Consider the following 9,400-nt stretch of genomic DNA (forward strand, 5'->3'; position numbering starts at 1 on the left):
CTAGTAGACTGTTCACAACATCATCTTTTTAAAGTGCTGATCGCTCGAGTCCATTGCCATTGGTGAGAAAGAGAGGCCGAGTTTGGGAAAGTTTTGTCACTAATCTAGGGGCGTTGGAACTGGATGAGGCAGGTGGCCAAAGCGGCACCTGCCACACCCAATTCCGACGCAGTCACTTTAGATTTTGTGATTTTGAAGCAATAAAATAATTATGGGCTATTGGACTATTTGGGCCCAAATTTCCAAACATTTTCCCGAGTCCCCCCCCCCCCCCCCCACACACACACACACACATACACCTCTTCATGGCCTCACCAATGTGGAATACTTTTCAAAGCCCCTGTGATCACATGCATCCCAGACAATTGTACTGCATTGTACAATACTGTATGATGTGTGCGAAACACACAGCAACGTTACCTTACCAGTTTAGCCTGCTTTCTGTGTATGTGTTCACTGTTATTGTGTAATGACTAATGTGGCCGATCCGCCGATGTACACTAACAATACCAGGGGTAGCTGGAGAAGTGAGGCGGAGCTGGCATACAGTGTACTTTACTATTTTAGTGTGCTGTTCTGTTTGTTTCATCTGCACTTGGTGACCACACCGGGGCAAAATGTATCTCCAGACAGCCACATCTACCAGTTCACGCCAGTTCACGTGTCCGCGTGCACATGTCAGTATACTCCTCATCTTGTCATATCTGGCGGCCCACCCAGTCCAATTATCCGACAAGCATATTAATATGTCATGGCACGGTGCATGCAAAGGTTCATGTTGTCAGTGGCCGTCTGCAAGGGACACATGCACACTGTGACAGTAGCCATGAGCACAGGTCATGCAGTTGTTGCGGGTAGCATGCACTGCTTGCTTGTGTTGCATGGGAGCAGGGTAAGATAAGTTAGATAAGGTTGACAGATCTACCCACTGGTTCACATGGTAGCAAGACAGGACTACAAAGACACAATGACATTATAATAAATACTATTAATTGTATCCTCTGGGTGAGCGCATGCCCTCGGCCATTGTCTCCACGCATTTATGCACCCCCAGTGACACTAGCCCTGTGATTCATCAGAAACAGTATTTAGATGCACGAGGACATGTATACAAATGTAGATTGTGATTCCAGCCCACGTAGACTTGCACTATGAGTATACGAGTATACATTGAGGAATTCATGTTGTTGTTGTGGTTGTTTTCTTTTTTTTGAAATCTTTATTCTCACGATGGCCGGTGGCCAATAAGAGATTTTCTGAATTCTTTATTCTCACGCTGGCACCATCGCTAATCAATAAGAGGTGTTGTTGTTGTTGAACATCGAAAGACACCTAGCACAGAGTGATAACACTTGAATCCGTGTCAGGACTCGACATCTGTTAGTGTTAATGTCATCGGAGACCATTGGGCTACTGGCAGGAGTAATAACAAAAGGGATACGCGCTAAAGAAGACAAGCTTCTTGTAATAGGAGACAGCAACAATGTACAATATACGGCACAGAATGTACAGGCAGAGGTCCAGGGGGGACAACTTAAGGGTGGGGAATAGCAGCAAGTGCCGACAGCAGTCCAAACCAGCCACTGAATATCAGCTGACTTTGAACACTGCCTGCCACATGGATAAAACATGTCCAGAAAGCAATAAATAGAATGGTCATCTAAAAAACATTCTCCAACGGCGTTGCAAGAGGAAGCGGATTTGCCAGGAGAAAAAAGGATTTTGTACAGATGGATGATTTACATGTATATAGGGTGCTCCAAAATTCAAAGCTCAGATTTAATCTGTGAGTGGCTGGGATAAGCAACATGAGCGGTGCAAAAGGAAAAAAGGGGGGTAAAATAGCGCAAGCAGCACCAGTAAATTCAGCAGAAGCAACTATAGTTCTAATATGTACACTTTTGATACAACCCCGCAGGTCACTGGGTCACTTGCAAGCATGTGTGAGATAGCTGCAAGCGATATGTCACAATGTGTGCAAAGTACACGCTGCATTGTTAGCAGCGGGAGCACTGGACTAAGGCCAGTGAGTGCAGCTGCAGTACATTGCGCACGGTTCTGAACCTCTACTCAAGTATACGTGTACTGTGCACTGTGACCACGTAGCAGTGTCGGTACCATCATCAGCATCGCCTCCATCCTTGATAACGTCGTGATCTGAATATTCTGAACTCAGATTTGATGCAGGATGTGAGACATGGTCATCTGTATGAAGATCAACTGCTGGACGAACAGCTTCTCCAAATGACTGTTGCTTAGGTCCTGCAGGAGTTCAGCGGAACACTCCGTGACCCTGTGAGGAGGACGGGGGGATACAGAAAGAAACACACATGAGATCAACATGCAAAGGGAGGTGGGGTGACAGGAATACCTTTTGTTTGCTAGAAAGGTTTGGAATTCAGTTACATGTTGAAGGAAATTGCACCATGCAACACGCATCCGTACAATATTGACATCTAAATCCCCAAAGAACTTCATACTCACAAAAACCCAGCAGAATCCTAAAACTGGTCTGTCACCAACCTTCCCTCCGTGCCTAGCAAACAGAAGAGCTTAAGCTTTAGGCCCTCGCTAGGCACAACCCGTGATCATTTTGTCACGTGGTATGTGCGAACACTGCCGGCCTGCACTCATGCTCGCAGGAGGGGGGGGGGCACACATGAGTGCTTTAAAGGGCACTGGATCCTGGCTATGTCAGGTATACTACGTCACTTTGTGACCTCACACCTTAAAATCGGAACCGTCTATGACAATTAGTGTTGAAACGAGCGTATCTATAACAAATGAGCGATCAGTTCCACTAACGAGCAAGCTATCAAGCGAGCTAACGAGTTTCATTGATGTGGCAAATATGATTTTTTGAACATATTTTTTTCAGCTGGTTCAAATTATCACTGCAAATTATCACCGCCGGCATTTGCATGGTTTGGGGTTGCTGCTGCTTCACTTCGGACTGCTGTTTGGTGTTGAGATGTCTTTTCAGCGCCGTCGTTGAGTAGCCTTTGTAAGAATAGACCGTTTTGCACAGGTTGCAAGTAGGCATGTTCTTCGCTGCATCGCGGGAGAAAACTTCCAAACAACTGAGCGTAACTTTCACTCGAATGGAGAGGTGACCGAAGCATATCCTGCGAGAGGTCAGCAGATGCGGAAAAAGACATCAGTAGAGTCCACCAAGGCTGCAACGACAACTGAAACAACTCAAGTGTCGTGCAGGCATACAGTCACTGTAACAGCGAGTGATTTTCACTTTGCGCGGGACTGGACTCTCAATCGACCAGGGAGTCGTAAAATATTTTACGACTCCCCGGTCGACATGTACTGCCATGTGTACGGAGTACGGCGCACGGTGTTTGTTAGTGCAAACGAGCTGGCCCCACAAACGAGCCTAGTTTCTGGCGAGCGAGCTAACGAGTACCCGGTGAGATTGTTTCAACACTAATGACAATGATTGCACGCTAGTGATTTCAAACTGAAAAAGTCTTGTCTACTTCAAGTACTAGTATGCGTTAGTGCTGAAACGATTATATCGATTACTCGTTACTTACTCGATAAGAAATAGATCGAACGGTTATTTCGATGTTATCGGCTAAACGAGTAGAATGGTACTTACGCTCGGTACAGGATCCCCCCCCCCCCTTTTGGGGGTCGCACAAAGCGTGTATGCATCGAAAGTGTTGCGAGTACGACACGAATATGTACATGATTGTACACTTGCAACATCGATGTACGTGTAAAGACTATAGCGATCTAAGAAACATCGACGTGGTCACCGTTACGGCGCCGTCTTTTGAGCTGACTACTTTTCTTACATACAGCATGCAGGACGGGCAGGCTCAGTATGTGTCTACACTAGCTAGCTGCAGGGGCTGGAGTTCCCTCCACGTGCGAGTAGTCTTGAGCTAGCCTAAAGACAGTAAAGTGGTCTTCAGTTTCATGTTTTCCGTTCTGTCGACAGTTCCCGAACCAGTTTGCTCGACGACGAGCTAGGCCTGGCGTCCGGGCCTATTTTGAGCATAGACAGGAAAAACAACTACAGTGCTGGCAACTGAAATCCTACCCCCTGGGCGGCGCGGCACGCCGCCCAGGGGGTAGGATTTCAGTTGCCAGCACTGTAGTTACTTGTTGGTGCGCCTCAAGTCAGCTCATCCGTCGAAATCCGCCGATCTGCACCCCTGGCCGGCTTCTCTGACTTCATCGTCGGAGTCAGCGAAGTCCCACGCGAAGGGCACCATCAGCTCTTGGGTTGCAACCAGTGAGTTGCCTCTGTCTTGTCTGTATTCGTCTGGTCAGTCCGAACAGCTGACGGACTTGTTGCGGGATCATCGGATCTATGCGCCCGCTTTCCGTCGGTGGCGATGTTGGACTCGTAATTTTTTTGACATTCACAGAATGTACATGTACTGATGTAGTTACAATAATACTCGTTTAGCCAATAAGCCGATCGTTATGGTATCAGCTAAGCCACTAAGGAAAACAACGTAATCGTTTCAGCACTAGTATGCGTTTCTCAGATTTCTATGGTTTGAGCAAAATTACGATACATGCACATGGTTTACATTATCCGTATTGCACAGCATGTAAGAATACCAGTTAGCATCCTAGTGCAAGTTCACACGGTGCACTGTACTTCAAGTGGTAGTGCGGTGTGAAGTGCTAGCGCGGTATAGAGTGGTGTAGTGCAATGTGACGCGGCGCAGTGAAATGTGGTGTGGTGTAGTCACGAGCTGTCTGTCCAAGCAACCTTGCCACCATTCCAAAGCAGGACACCACAGCATAATGTATACAAAGGCAATCGTGTCCCATGTAAATGTATACAAATGTTTTGGTCCAAAGCAGGACTGTCCTGCTCAAAGCTGGACGGTCGGACAGCCTGCACGAGCAGTAAGCGAATGTCACAGCAGACACTTTGTATTGGACTTACTTGGGTGTGACCTCCTCCAGCTCAGTTATGGCATCAGCGAATAGAGGATGGTCCTCATCGTCTTCTTCAGTCAATGTCTCCAGAAGGGATTCTAGATGCCCAATAAGTGGGCGCCCCTGTCCAAAGATCACAATGACGACAAGTCGACAACACAACCACCGCCACCGCCGCCAACAACAGCAATCATGAATATCAATATTTCAAACAACAAAACAACAAAACAAAAAACAACCACAACCACAACCACAACAACCACCACCACCACCACCACCACCACCACCACCACCACCACCACCACAAACAAACAAACAACAACAACAACAACAACAACAACAACAACAACAACAACAACAACAACAACAACAACAACAACAACAACAACAAGATCAGCAACAGCAACAATAACAACATCAGCAACAGCAACAATAACAACAGCAGCAGCAGTAGCATCATCATCATCATCAACAGCAGCAGCAGCAGCAACAACAGCAACAGCAACAACAGCAACAGCAACAACAGCAACAGCAACAGCAACAGCAACAACAACAACAACAACAACAACAACAACTGACTTTACTTGCTTGTTGAGTAAGCCCCCATGCACACCACAAGAAGCAAGAAAAGAATGCAACAACTACTGACCTGTGTGACGACTGAGCTTGGTGAGGTGATGAGTTCTGAGCACTCTTCGTTGATCAGCTTGGCAGTGACACGGATAGGATTGGCTGCATTTCGGCCACCTGAAAGCATATCAAAATACATGTATGTTGCAGAACCAGCGGAGGATGTACCCAGTGTGCTGACAGTGCTCAACACCGCCGAGGCAGAGCGTAATACAGAACAGAACAACAAGGACAATCAAAGCTTGTTTGCTGCTACTTCAAGTTTCATGCTCTCGCAATCATCAGGCAACATGAAGATTGGGTGCCGACCATGTATGTTGCAGAACCATAATCTCAGCAATCCTGATTTACTTTAGAAGTACTCCCAACTGAATATTCTCTATGAACTTGGAAGTCAAGTTGCGAGCTCGGCAATAGAGGAAGTTGGCTACTCCAAACATGGAGGTTACACTTCCCGCCCCGACTCTACTGTCGCATGACTGATTCGTGACTGCCATCTGAAGCACACGAGGAGCAAGTCAAACCTTCCAATTGGCAAGCCCGCAAGAAAGTATCACTCCCCGCTCAATACCCTGTGTTGGCGGAGGAGGAGGGGGGGTCAACTCCTCCCTTTAGTTGAGCTTGGAGTTTGTGAATCCTGAGAAAAGACATTTCTACATGTGGGGGGGGGGGGGAGAGAGGTCAAGCAACCTCTCACCTTCAATCAACTCATTGTGCCAATTCAAGGCCTTCTCCACTTTCTCCTGAGCAAAAATGAGGTCAGTCAAGGCATCCGGAGGCAGGTACTCTGAGCAGCTGCCACCTGCTTGGTTCATGGCCGCACAGATGTTGTCACTGAGTGATAGGATGAACGCCGTGATCTCCTCGTTTTCAAAAACTCCCAACGCCTGCAAAGACCAATCCACACATAGAACAGTACAGCAGAGAGCCATGTTCAAATCAGCGGCGGATCTAGCAATCTCTACAGGGGGGAGGGGGTTCCAGTTTAGTCAAAACTGAATAGCTGATACAGTCAGACCTCGCTTAACCGCACACATCCGCTTTCCACAAATCATCCGGATAGGCGAGGAAACCGGATAACCGAACACCGGTAATGTTGGATGCATCACGTATGTTGTAAATCTGCAACCAGCTATTTCCTTCCGGATGGCGAGGGATCCGGCTAAAAGAGGACCGGATAAGCGAGGGCTGACTGTGACTGTACAGTGTATATGCACATGCAGATGGCTTCCAGTAGTACATTTACGAAATTGAGGGGGTTCCCCGGAACCCCTCCTGGATCCGCCCCTGGTTCTAATGCTCCAATGATAGAACCTAACTACTCCAGCACAGAAATGTAGTTAGGTCACTGGACAGTGTACAAAATCACCAAAGCTGCTAGCACAAAGTACTCACAGGGGCAAGAAGATAAAGCTGAGCGGCCACCTCCACCACGTGTGATGCGCACTCAATAACGTCCTCCTGCTGGGGCCCGCACTGGCATTGTTTACACAGGTTCTTGATGCACACGAGAAGGTGAAGGATAGCGAGGTTGACTGACTTCGCAGCCTGGGTAATGGTCAACTACCGGACAAGAAAGGACAAGAACAAGCACCCATGCTTACTTCTAGGGAATAAACATAACACACTGCATATGAAAGCTTCGTTTGCAGAATACACTGCACACGAACAAAGACAAGAAGAGTGACAAAACACAGGGGTACTTCTTAACTAGGTGTAACACAAATGTAGGACACAAATTGCCACAACTCTTGGATAACAGCCACACTGCAATTGAAGCAACCCTGTATTAAACGTCGCATTCCAGACCAATCAAATGGCACACAAGCCATTCTTGAAAAGAATAGTAGGCGTGGCATTTGAGGAAGATATTTTCAGAATCATATCAACAAACAGTGTGGTGTCGGTGGTATGCCAACAGCTGTTAGAGAGACAGTATGTTTGCTGAAGGATTTGCACACAACCCTTTCTTGTCACGAAGGATGTCTCATAATCGAGGCTCGAGAAGTTCCACCACATCTGCAAACTAGCCAGGGCTTATAATGCAAGACTTGATGCCATGCAAACCGGCGTTGTGGCGAGTGTGGAGGGGGTGATGCACAACAGCATGGCAAAACAAACGCCGGACAGTGCAGTGCAGCAGCAGCAATAGGAGCATGCCGGTGAAAAGAGACGAGGCGGCAGCAGTACCTTGTAGACGATCACTGCACTGTCAGTATTGTTCTCAGCTTCCTGCTTGCAGCCAAATAGAGCTTCGATAAAACTCTTCGCTCGGCGGTTCAAGTCAATGAAGTTCTAAAGAGAAAATGAGAAAAGACAGACAGACAGACAGACGGACAGACACACGGTATGATTAGCACCACCAAACCGGTGACAAAATTCTGTCATGCATGTCCATGTAGGTGTGTGCATGTACACACACCGTTGGATCTTTGGACCTTTCGAGAGTCATTGCTCAGTGAAAGAACAAAAGCTGCAGTATCTCCTGTGGCGAGTCAATCATTGGGCCGACTGAAGTCCCTGCCAGAGCCGCAAATGAACAGTCTAGGCTTTGGAACATCCTGCGGGAGACGGTCACACATGGGGCATCAGTCTCGTCTGTCCTGCGCCAATTCGCACCAGCCACCTGTTGTAAACCGGGCACTCAGGTCTGCAGTGGTGACGTCCATCCAACACTTCTTTGGGCCGTGTCTGGGCCATGCGTTCAGACCCTCAGCAAACAGAACACCCTTTGGCAGGCGAGAATCATCCATCGTGAAGCCAATGCAGAAGGTGACAGTGCACAATCCCTACCATTCACAATGGCTAGTTCGTCGGACAAGATGCAATTTTGCCACTGTTGCACGTTATTTTTGACGTGAAGCGCAATTTCAAGTCAAATGGGTCATCGATTGGCGTAAAACACCAAATTTCGAAATGAGATGCAGCTCTCTCGCGTTGTACGGTCTGCTTGTATTGCTCTGGTTGTATTGCTCTGCTTGTATTGCTCTGCTTGTATTGCTCTGGCTACTGAGCAAATTCTATTCAGGCCTACTGCACTACAGAAGACAGTGGTTGCACCGATGTTGTGGGCATGACATACTAGGTGGCACACATACCCCCCCCCCGTCCCCCAACACACACACACATACACACATACCCCCCGTCCCCCAACACATATACCACCCACATACCCCCCTCCCCCAACACACATATATTACCCCCCCCCCCCCCTCCCCAACACACACACACACACACATACTAGTACCCCCTCCCCCAACACACACACGTGGACATGAGCACACTTGTGACACAGCATACACAATCACACACACACAGTGTGCCCATGTCTTGCTGAAGGAACTCACGACTTTGGATCCGGGCTCTTGTGCCTTCAGGAAGGGAACGGCACTTTCCGCCACAGCCACTGCACGGGGAACAAACTGCGACTCCTTCATACCCTCAATCTGGTCCTTCTTTGCCAGGATCTTTAGCTGCGTGATCAAATTGGGAACCTGCATAGCTCTGGAATGGAGGAAAGCACAAGACCAAATCATGCACAGCATTTTACAGCATGAACAATGGGCAGAGAGGAGTGTAACACTATGTGACTTGCAAATGGTGTGTGTTAACACGTGCAGTTTACATGTTTATTTGCGACGGGCTTATCATGTGATAGGGAATCAGTATTATTACAAATTAGAGATGCTCGCGTGGCCGGACATTGCACATACTTGAGTTCTGGGTAAGTAGTACGGTGTACATTGGCTTCAGGAACCATCACCTGTGCTTCACAAGAAGTGGCACAAGTGCAGCCCACTATTCCAGCATGCAACCATAGTCACATCTATACTATAGTCATCACACACACACGCGC

The 9,400-nt window shown here is 47.8% G+C and overlaps 1 protein-coding gene across 1 annotated transcript in view; it reads right to left on the reverse strand.

The window, feature by feature from the left end:
• Positions 1–1,219: 1,219 nt before the first annotated feature.
• Positions 1,220–9,400, reverse strand: part of LOC135830868 (talin-like) — a 22,834-nt gene continuing 14,653 nt past the window's right edge. Inside the window, exons 18-24 of the mRNA XM_065343076.1 lie at positions 8,892–9,048; positions 7,735–7,839; positions 6,940–7,107; positions 6,242–6,431; positions 5,564–5,661; positions 4,922–5,037; positions 1,220–2,293 (exon numbers count right to left, since the gene is read on the reverse strand). Coding sequence (XP_065199148.1) covers positions 2,173–2,293; positions 4,922–5,037; positions 5,564–5,661; positions 6,242–6,431; positions 6,940–7,107; positions 7,735–7,839; positions 8,892–9,048 — 955 coding nt within the window. The 3' untranslated portion in view covers positions 1,220–2,172. The remainder of the gene's footprint in view (positions 2,294–4,921; positions 5,038–5,563; positions 5,662–6,241; positions 6,432–6,939; positions 7,108–7,734; positions 7,840–8,891; positions 9,049–9,400) is intronic.

The sequence above is a fragment of the Sycon ciliatum genome, chromosome 1 (assembly GCF_964019385.1).
Source record: "Sycon ciliatum chromosome 1, ocSycCili1.1, whole genome shotgun sequence".
Classification (NCBI taxonomy): domain Eukaryota; kingdom Metazoa; phylum Porifera; class Calcarea; order Leucosolenida; family Sycettidae; genus Sycon; species Sycon ciliatum.